Source organism: Gymnoscopelus braueri, assembly GCF_963280865.1.
Source record: "Gymnoscopelus braueri genome assembly, chromosome: 13".
Taxonomy (NCBI): Eukaryota; Metazoa; Chordata; class Actinopteri; order Myctophiformes; family Myctophidae; genus Gymnoscopelus; species Gymnoscopelus braueri.
In genome coordinates this window covers 5,241,112-5,252,075 of record NC_137615.1, presented here as the reverse complement: position 1 = coordinate 5,252,075, position 10,964 = coordinate 5,241,112, and the positions used below count along the sequence as shown (strand labels likewise).

Genomic DNA, 10,964 nt, shown 5'->3' with positions numbered 1-10,964 from the left:
ATGCTTTATGTGATCACTATGCTGTGAGGAGATGCTTTATGTGATCACTAGGCCGTATAAGGAACCTGCTACTAGTACAGGCGTGGGCAGGATTCTTTCTCCAGGGGACCATCCTACTATATAATATAATAATATAATATAATACTATATAATTGGAGTAACCTCTGTCTTGGTGTCCGTCTTGGGTCGACCGACCGGCCGACCGGGTATGGGCTAGTACTCAATAAAGTGAGTCAAGGGCCACACATTGGGAAATTGAATTGAAACTTGCTCAAGCTCACAACCGTCACATTGCGATGCGTGGTGAGCTTGTAGATCGGCTACTTTCACTATTTTGTGACACAAATATGGTGTATTTTGGCCATAATACATTCTTTATTTTGATTCTTGGTATCGGTCATTGACAGTCATTTATTTGTGTATTTAGGTTTTCGTCATATCTGCCCCTGTGCAACTCTTGTTTACGAAGCCTAAAAGCCTCACAACTAAAACGTTAATCGCAATTATTTGTATGACAATTATGTCATAATCACAGCCCTATGAAGGGGTGAAGCTATACCTCAATCATCCCACACACAGCTCCCACTGCTGGACCTTAAATGTAAGTATATAAATCTCTGCTGTCGGGCAGAAACCAGCTATGTCCAAAATAGAAACTTCAGTAAATGAAAACGTTTTTTTTTTTAGAACAACACAACACTGCCTCATCAAAGTTGCTATGGTGACGTTTATACATGGTCAGATACTTGAACGTGTCCTTATATCATCATCACTTTACCCAAATACAGCTCAAGTGGAGTTGGGAGGTTTTTGACCATTAATATGGAGATATATAGTTTTTTTTCCCCCCGTCTGACTTTTTTTCCCCCCGTCTAATCAATGATGGACAAAACAACTATCTCCAAAGTTGGAGTGAAAAATTTAGATGGCTGGTTTCTGCCTGACAGTGGCGAAATATTACTTATAAATGTTCTCCCCAGAATAGCGACGCTAGGGTTCAGCTGGTTAATATCCAAGGTATTCTGCCTCCAGACTGTCATTGGCCACAGTGTGGAGCTGATCCTTGACATATTTAATGTAGGCGTTGATCTCTGAGATCCGCAGTCTGTTCCTCTTCACTTCCTCCTCCTGGATCTGAATTAAAAAGCACAAGAAGAAGAAGAGATAAGAAACCAATGACACATCAATTTCATAGACATGTAGGATTTTTAACATGTTAGATTCATCAAAAAACACCCGTCCTTGGTTCTGGTGACTCATACTGCCCTCCTAATACGTGAGGGGCTGTGTTTTTTCGATTACTTTTTTCATTTATTTAATTTTTTTATTGTATTTTTTTCCCTTCATTTTCCAAAAGAAATATAAAAAATAATTGAAAAAAGGCAGTCTCACGTATTAGAAGGACAATATCAGTCACCAGAAACAAGGATGGGTGTTTCCGATGAATCTAACATGGTTAAAATGGAGTTTGAAGTTACAATGGGTTTGTATAGGAAAGGCGTGTCTGATAAAATGAATATCAAATATCTAAATACTGAATGGAGCAACTTAAAAACTGGGGCGCTCCCAAAAGCCTGAGTAGACGATAAAATTACCCAATAAAAAAAAAGAAGTGAAATATCCCTTTAAGTACAGTACTTGAGTACATGTACAGTACTTAGTTACTTTACACCACTGCCTATAGGTGAGGCTGTGTTGGGGGGGTGGTCTTCTCTTCCTACCCGTCTCATGAGGTCTCCCATCCACACGTTGACGCGGGTCACCAGCTCGTCCTCTCGGTTGTTGATGTTCAGAAGGTGCTTCTCGTGAGAGGAGGTCACTGTGTTGGTCAGCGTGTCTTTGTTTACAAACAGCTGCAATAAAGATGCAACACCTTCAAAATGTTACACCGGTTCTCAACATCTGGTTCGAGGACCACCAGGCGTTCCAAAAGGACCCTTATGGGTCTGTTACCAAACATGGAACCAAATGGACCCCTAAGAGCTGTAGATAGATTTTTTAATGCCCCAAAAAACATAAAATAGAGGTGTAACTCATTTTCACATAGCCGTCATCTTGGAAATATGCAAATTGGGGGTCTAGACACTCAATCCTAAAGATAAGGATTCAAACAAAACATGAAATAGACACCAAGTTTGCATTTGTAGCTCATCTGGTTCAAAAGTTGTAGCCAATCCCGTTTTCAGGTGGCGGCCATATTGGATTTGACCGCTATGGCGACCCCCGAAGGTCGCCGGCTCGGGCACCCTAGCTAAATCATTGGAGCGTGTTCTGGGCTACATCTGAGGCGATGACTAGCGCAAACTTAGCCTCATACAGTATATCTCCCTTATTAGAGCCTGGACTATGGTCAGAAGACGAGATGGTAATTAACATGTGGACGTCACACTGACCATTCTGACATCATCAGGAAGCTCCTCTTCCAGTGTGTTCTTGGCGACCTTCTCCAGGGTCGCCACGGCGACCTCCGTGACCTTCTTATGGTGGTTGTTCTCGAGGTCACGACACTGGGCGAAGGTACGGCACGGTCAAAGAAGATTCCATTTAAATGTTATTAGTGAGCGATCAGCTCTGTGCACCAGTGCTGATTTCGACGACTAAAACTATGACGAAAAATGTTGGTCGACTACCTTTTTCCACTGACGAAAACAACATAAAAACTAAATAAAAACTAAGCTATGATGACTAAGACTAAGACTAAATATATTGACAATTTCGTCAACAAATAAAAACTAGACTAAAATGTTAGAGAGGGTCTAGTGGAGAAGAGATCCAGTAGAACTAAAAGACAAGTCATTTTATGTTTGGTTGCGCTCGGGTGTTGCGCTCTGAAAATAGCCGATCTACAAGCTCACAACGCGTCGCGCTGCGACGCGTTGTGAGCTTGTAGATCGGCTATTTTCAGCATGCAACCAAGTGTAAAATCAGCCATTACGACGCCATCAAGGCACCGCCAAAATACATTTTAGTGGACTAAATCAACTGTAGATTTAGTCGACTATAATCTTATGATATTTAGTCGACTAAAACTAGACAAAAACTAAAACATTTCAGATGACTAAAATATGACTAAAACTAAATGGAATTTTATTCAAAAGACTATGACTAAAACTGAATAAAAATTTGCTGTCAAAATCAACACTGCTGTGCACAGCTGTAGTGCCTGCTTTCAGTAGGTAGCACACCCATTTCCTGTTCCAGTTCATTTTCCCTTTGCTTCCGTTTGATTGGCTCGGCAGCAGGTTGGAACTGGACACGCAGGACACCTTCACACGTGTATCCAGTTCAAATCCGCTGCCGAGCCAATCAGACGGAGCTATGGCAAAAATGTTTATATTTAAATGTAAACATTAATAGAGACTTCAGTGGGAATGTCTGTAGGCTGTGAAGTTGACCGATACAAAGGATATATTCCTTGGGCAGTTTCGGTGAAGCTGCCGACCATGTTAGAGATGTTCCTCTCAAAGTCTTTGATGAGGTCCTGGAATGAATGAATTCATGTATTAATTAATGAATTGTGTCAAGTAAAGTTCAAGATTATACATGAAACTGTACTTCAACACAGATGCTATGTCACAAAATATTCAAGTCACATTTTCACCTCACAGGATATGTCCGGGGTGATGCAACTTTGATGATGTAGAGGGCCACTATATTTCCACACTCACTCCAGATAACCACATTGCATAATATACTGTCAGAGGGCAGACACCTCTTATCTCTGTATTTTAATTTTTTTTCGTCATTCTATGTCACACAAAAGTAAAATAGCCAATCTACAAGCCCAAAACGCGTCGCACTGCGACGCGTTTTGAGCTTGTAGATTTGCTATTTCTACTATTTTTGAATTGGAATCCTGATTTATTTATTTTTGCTGTTTTTGAATTGGAATCCAGAGAAGCAATTTTTTAAATGTAATTTCAAATGCATTTAGTTATACTTATGTTAACTTTATGAACTTAAATACAAATACATTGGACATAAAAAATAGAATGTTAATACTAGTCATTAAGCTACTAATATAGACTGAAGTAATTAAAGAGGGTCATGTTTGCATGTTAGGAATTGTAAACAGCTGAAATCAATAATATATCAGTATTCTGATATTAACCTGCGGGCCACATTAAGTGAAGGTGGGGGCCGCATGTGGCCCCCGGGCCGCATGCTAGTTGCCCATGTAAGGGATATATCATAGAAAAAGTCAAGACAGCTTGAATGGTGACCCCCAGAACCTTTACTGTGTCGCATACTTCTAAGAACTATTTTTGCGACCCGACACAATCATACGACAAAATTACTTCAGTCACTCTACTCATCTGCACGCACGCACACGCACACGCACACGCACACGCACACACACACACACACACACACACACACACACACACACACACACACACACACACACACACACACACACCTCCAGTTGGTCCACCAGGTGCATCTCCAGGGTCATGACGCCGTCACGGAACTGTGTGATGTCATCGTTGCACTGCATGAAGGTGACTTCCTGTACGTGAGCGTCTGTCACTTCCTTTAGCTCCAGCATCCACTGGAACACATGACATCACATGACCTCACATGACCTCACATGACCTCCCATGACCTCACATGAACTTACAATCAGAGTCTCCTTTCCAAGCTCACAATGCGTTGTGATGATCGCGACGCGTTGTGAGCTTGTAGATCTGCTATTTTCAAATAGCCTAGGTATAAAATAGGGCTAAAGTGGTTAATGTATGTTTTATAATATAAAACATACATTTTTATAAACAGCAAAGTAACTTTGTAACTAAAGTTTTCAAATAATTGTAGTGGAGTAAAAGTACAATATTTGCCTCTGAGATGTAGTGGAGTAGAAGGAAAAGTACTGAAAATTGGAAATACTCCAGTAAAGTAAAAAAAATACCTCAAAATTGTACTTATAAGTACAGTACTTGAGTACATGTACTTAGTTATTTTACACCACTGAACACGAATTAAGGGTCTTCAGGCTCACCTTTCTCCTGTGCTTCTCAAACTCTGTGACCAGCTGAGCAGCCATCTGCTGGTTCTCTGCCACGGCCTCTTTTAAACCGGCGAAGAAGAGCCGCACCTCTGCCTCTCTCTGCTGCCGCTGACCCAGGCCCGCCTCAAACACCTGGGCACACAGCTCCCCCAGCTGGTGCTTAAATGTAACTGCACCGTTAAGGAAAAAACTTAACAAAAAAAGCATCTTTCGAAGGACAATCATTTATATACAGAAGTGGTTCTCAACTAGTGGTCCGGGGACCACCAGTGGTCCCAGGGGGTCCTCAGCTAAATTAGTTAACATAGCGTCACAATCATTTTAACCACTTATTTTAACCACTATTCAAAAATAGCAGATCTACAAGCTCATAGCGCGGCACTCGGTGCCGCGCTATGAGCTTGTAGATCTGCTATTTTTTGAAAAATCGTGAAGATGTGTGCAAATCTTTGAATATATATATAAATTTATATATATATATATTTTTAAAGCACATTTTTAATTCAAATATTTGCTTCTGGGGGGTCCCTGGCACAAAACATTTTCAGATGAGGATCCGCGGCCAAATGTATATAAATTTAGGGGTCCTTGGCATGAAAAATGTTGAAAACCACTGATATTATACAGTATTTGGGATGATTTATGGGTCCAAGGGGAGAAAAAGGATATATTTGCAGCAGATGGTCTATTCCAGACAGGTGGCTGAGTTTGTGTGCTTGTGGGTCGTGGGCGAACATGCTGTCGTACAGATGGGAGCCGTTCAGGAACTCCACGAAGGCTTCCTGACACAAACAAACAAACAACCAGTGGTGGAAAAAGTCTACTCACATTTTCTACTTAAGTAAAAGTATCAATACTGCAATGTAAAAAAAATACTCTGCTACAAGTAAAAGTCCGGAATTCAAAATTGACTTGAGTAAAAAGTACAAAAGTATTGGTATCAAAATGTACTTAGTACCAAAAGTAGAAAATACTCATTATGCAGAATGTCCCATTTCTCAAGTTTTCAAATGTATACAATTCATAAAAATAGCAGATCTACAAGCTCACAATGTGTCACGATGCGACGCACTGTGAGCTTGTGGATCGGCTATTTTCAAATGGCCGAAATGTATATAGGGCTGAAGTGGTTAATGTATGTTTTGTAATAATAATCAAAATCTACAAAGTAACTCGTAACGAAATGGTTGTTTCCATTACTTTGTGCAGCTGTAGCGCCTCCTCCTGGCTCAGCGTGTCTTCAACAGCCTTTCTGACCTGCAGCTCATCTTGTTCAGTCTTCTCAACAGCATCCTGGTGTTTGACCAACGCCTGCTCTCTCTGCACCCAGACACATATCATTATGCATACTACAATGCAGTGGTGGAAAGTAGCTAAGTATGTTTACTCAAGTATTGTACCTATAAGTACACTTTTAAGGTATTTTTTACTTTACTGGAGCATTTAGAATATTCAATACTTTTACTTCCACGGCACCCCTGAGTTACTTTATAGCACCTTTTGTCATATCAACGCTACGTAAATATGTAAATCTTTCCCCCCAAAAGATACAGTATGTCACCAGGAAAATTGGAGAGGATATTATTATATTATAATTATATAATATAATAATTATAAATATTATTTAGGACAGACTGAAAATAACTTTTATACTTGGCGTTTAAATCACTTAAATCCCAGCATTCCTATTCTGGTGGGAACATTCACCCAAAAAATTGCCGATCTACAAGCTCACAACGTGTCACGTTGTGAGCTTGTGGATCTGCTATTTTTTGGTGAAGAGACTTGGTGTACTGTAGGCTGAAAAAGAACGCAGCAAGTACAGTTTAACTATAAGGTCCGTTTTACTAAGTATATAAGGGGTCTAAGTGGTTAAACTGAAGTGACATCGATAAATTCCAAATATTATCAAAGTGTTCTGAGGCACCCCTGGGACTTGCGTCAAGGCACCCTAGGGTGCCGGGGCACCCACTTTGAGAAGCCCTGGCTTACAGTTTGCTCATCCAGTAGCCTGTAGTCCAGGTAGGCCAGGTTGGGCAGGTAGGCGGCGATGAAGGACCTGTAGTCTTCATCGTTGCAGATGGGGTTTCCAGCTAGATTGACACAGTGCAGGTCCTTGAACCTCCTGAGATAGACCACCTGGGGAAGAACATGCCTCTTTCTTTATGGTGTGAAATCCAGTGGTGGAAAAAGTACTCACCTTTTTTTTACTTAAGTTAAAGTATCAAGTATCAATACTGCAATGCAGAAATACTCTGCGGAGGATTTTACTCTGGGGACTGGGGTCCAATATGTATATATTTTTTAATTATCAAATGGGGGTTTGTGGCCTAATGTAATGCATATCAAACTGGGGGATCCTTAAAAAGGTTGAGAAACACAGTTTTAAACCAATTAAGACCAGGAACACATCTGTGTCAATTTTAGATTTCTTTGGCTATTCAAAAAATAGCAGATATACAAGCTCATAGTGCGGAACACAACAAGCGAACATATTTAACTCAAATCTTTGCTTCTGGGGGATTCTACAAATGTATTCAAAAATGTAATGTATTTGAGTTAAAGGTGTATATATATATATTTAAAGATTTGCACACATTCTAACGACTTTCTTTTTCAAAAATAGCAGATCTACAAGCTCATACCGCAGCACCGAGTGCCGCGCTATGAGCTTGTAGATCTGCTATTTTTTAACAGCCAAAGAAATCTAAAGTGACACAGATGCATTCCCGGTCTTAATGGGTTATAGTTTGAGCGATTCACTGGAAGATAAGGAGCTCACTCACGTGTTCTAAGTCGTCCAGGAGGTTGTTTCCGACGGACAGGATCTGGAGGCTCTTCAGGGGGTCCATGTTCTCCAGCACACAGATCCTGTTGTTGTACAGACTCAGGTCTTCAAGCTTCACCAGACATTCCAGACCTTCAATCTTCTCGATGTTGTTGAACGATAGATCTAGAAGAGGAGAGACATCAACAACACTCATTTTATAGGCTAAATGGTCCGTTCTCTCTACAGCAGGGGTCTTCAACGTTTTCAGGCCAAGGACCCCCTAGCTGAGAGAGAGATGAAGCAGGGACCCCCTACTCTATATTGCATAAAATTGTGTTTCAGTTTAAAACTTTTTTTCTTTGTCTGCTCTTTTTTCCCTCTACACCTATAGCCTCTTTGCCAAAAATAGCCGATCTACAAGCTCTCAACGCCTCGCAGTGCGAGGCGTTGAGAGCTTGTAGATCTGCTATTTTCGGCTAATGTTCCCCTCAGAAAAGGAATTCTAGGGTTCAAGTGGTTAATGTAAAAAAAACTAAATCCTATCAGACCCCCCTTGGCAGACCCCCTATAGTAGCTCTGAGGACCCCCTAGGGGTCCCGGACCCCCTGTTGAAGACCCCTGCTCTACAGCGTCCAGAGCAATGCTTTTCTCCAGGGACGGATTAGGACCAGTGGTGGAAAAAGTACTGACATTTTTTACTTGAGTAAAAGCAGCAATACTGCATTGTAGAAATACTCATTCTAGAAAAAGTCCGGAATTCAGAATGTCCGTTTCACAAGTTTTCAAATCTATAAAATGTATAAAAATGTTGCAGATGTTTTTTTTTTTTAATAGCATGCCTTTGAATATATCGTCGGTGTCCAGCCGGGACCAGCTAACTCCATTTTCATTTTTTTCATTTCATTTTCATTTCATTTCATTTTTTCTCATAAATCAACGCTATTGAACCCCCTCTACATCTGTGTAATTTTGTTTTTAATAATAACATATGAAAAGTATTAAAAAGCGCCTCTGACGAAAACTCCTAACTCCATTGGACCCTCAAACTGTCCGTCAAAAACAAACAACTCCCCCCTCCTCTCAGGCTCTCAGAGAAGCTCTGCTCTGTATGAGGCAGACAGGGAGAAGATTTTTCAATGCTTTTGGGAGAACATAAACTGGGAAGAGAAGAGAATGTATGTGCAAGGTTTGATAGATGTCACCCCAGTAAAGAGGAGAAGGGTGTCTTCACAAAGGTCATCTGCTCGTGTTTTCTTTTTAAATGTTAATGGACAGAGAATGAGTGTGTGCAGGAGTTTGTTTCAAACATCTCCAAGAGCTCAAGGAGATCATGCCAAAAGACTTTCACAGCTTTTATGACAATCTAAAGCACTAAGAAACACCGACCACACACACGCAACACACAACAGTGTGATAATAAAATGTTGATAGGTATATGATAGGTAAATTCAACTGTGGTTGTTATTTTTTGTGCAGTAGGCTACAGATTTGATAGGCTACAGATTCTATTTTTCATGAATGTATTTTGTATTTATATGCCATTTATTTATTGTTGGTGTGCCATGATTGCTTTTGTTAAATACATGATTGAGTATTGAGGCAGAATTGTTTGTTGCACTCAACTGTAGAAGAACAACAGTGATAACAGTTAGATCCATGGTTGTTTACAATGCATGTTAAAATAAAAGTTGTTTAAGTACAAAATTCAACTTGATCTATACTTAGTATATGAGGATGGCGCTCACCATAAATAGCTGATCTCCAAGCTCACAATGCGTTGTGATGTGTTGTGAGCTTTGAGATCCATTGCCAGCTGTTCTTATCAATGATGGACAAAACCTCCTACCTCCACTTGCGCTGGATTTGTGTTTGGACAAAACTCCTAACTCCACTTGAGCTGGATTTGGGTAAAGTGGTGATAATATAATGACACATGCAAGTATCTGTCACAATACCAAGTTTGATGAGGCAGTATTGCTTTGTTTAAAAAATATGAGGTTTTCTTCATTTTCAGAAAAATTGATATTTAGTTTTTCATTTCCTGAACAATTACCATTTTGGATTTAGCTGGTTCCGGCCGGACAGCAGAGATATATTGAATATTGAATCCATTTATATATTTACATTTAAGTAAGCTGCTGAAGGGCCTTGTGGCCCATACAGGGCCGCAGCTATAGGAGGCCCCTGGTAGTTGAGGGCCCTTGGACACTGACTGGCCTCATTGGCCCGATCCATAATCTGTCCATAATCTGTCCATGCCTTTATGAAGTCTTTCAGTTTACGTACATTGCCTTTAATTACAGTTTTTTTTAAATCTTACCGAGCCATGTGAGATTGGTGAGACATGCCAGTCCCTCTATCTTCTCTATGATGTTGTTGTTCAGCTGCAGTTTGGTCAGAGATGTGAACTGTTTGAGGTGTTCAATCTTCAGGATGTCTGTGGACATACAGACCATTCAATAGCAGTGATGGACAGACAGTATACAAAGTACATTTATTCGTTTTTCATCCTCACGTTTATATTCCAGTCTGAGGTGAAGGACATACGTTTATATTCCAGTCTGAGGTGAAGGACATACGTTTATATTCCAGTCTGAGGTGAAGGACATACGTTTATATTCCAGTCTGAGGTGAAGGACATACGTTTATATTCCAGTCTGAGGTGAAGGACATCAGTGAACTGGATGCCCTCCTCCTTGGCGATGCGTCCAGCCTGCTGCTGAGGGCCCTGCTCCTCCACTGCCTCCTGCAGTACCCTCTCATCCACGACAGAGGGCTCCACTGTGCCATATGACCAGCTCATCCTTTTGATTGATTGATTGAATACTTTATTAGCAGTTTGCAAAAAAAAATAGCACAGGAACGTACCGTTCAATACAAGATCTGCTAAGAGGATTTTAAACTCAAGAAAAAGCCTATGGCTTGTTTCCATTGGGGTCCTTTGTACTCAATTCATCAAAACATTTAATGACAGACAAATATACACTATGGAAAACATCATATAAACAGTTTGAAAACAAAAACAAATATATGTACAGTAAACAGTTCATATGTATAAATCCCAGGTGTAGGGTAGGCCTATATGTATAAATATATTTTGAAAATAGCAGATCTACAAGCTCACAATGCGTCGCACCGCGACACATTGTGAGCTTGTAGATCTGCTATTTTCAAATGGCCGAAATG

At 40.4% G+C, this 10,964-nt stretch overlaps 1 protein-coding gene across 1 annotated transcript; it reads right to left on the bottom strand.

Moving 5' to 3' along the window:
• Positions 1-1,005: 1,005 nt before the first annotated feature.
• On the bottom strand, positions 1,006-10,581 carry drc3 (dynein regulatory complex subunit 3; the record flags this gene model as incomplete). Its single annotated transcript, XM_080448103.1, has 13 exons — positions 1,006-1,134; positions 1,722-1,853; positions 2,394-2,507; positions 3,186-3,249; positions 3,396-3,481; positions 4,421-4,552; positions 5,000-5,198; positions 5,705-5,790; positions 6,209-6,328; positions 7,001-7,147; positions 7,795-7,961; positions 10,099-10,215; positions 10,422-10,581. The coding sequence occupies 13 exons, from the start codon at positions 10,579-10,581 to the stop codon at positions 1,006-1,008; spliced, it is 1,653 nt and encodes a 550-aa protein (XP_080304229.1).
• Between the last annotated feature and the right edge of the window lie 383 nt (positions 10,582-10,964).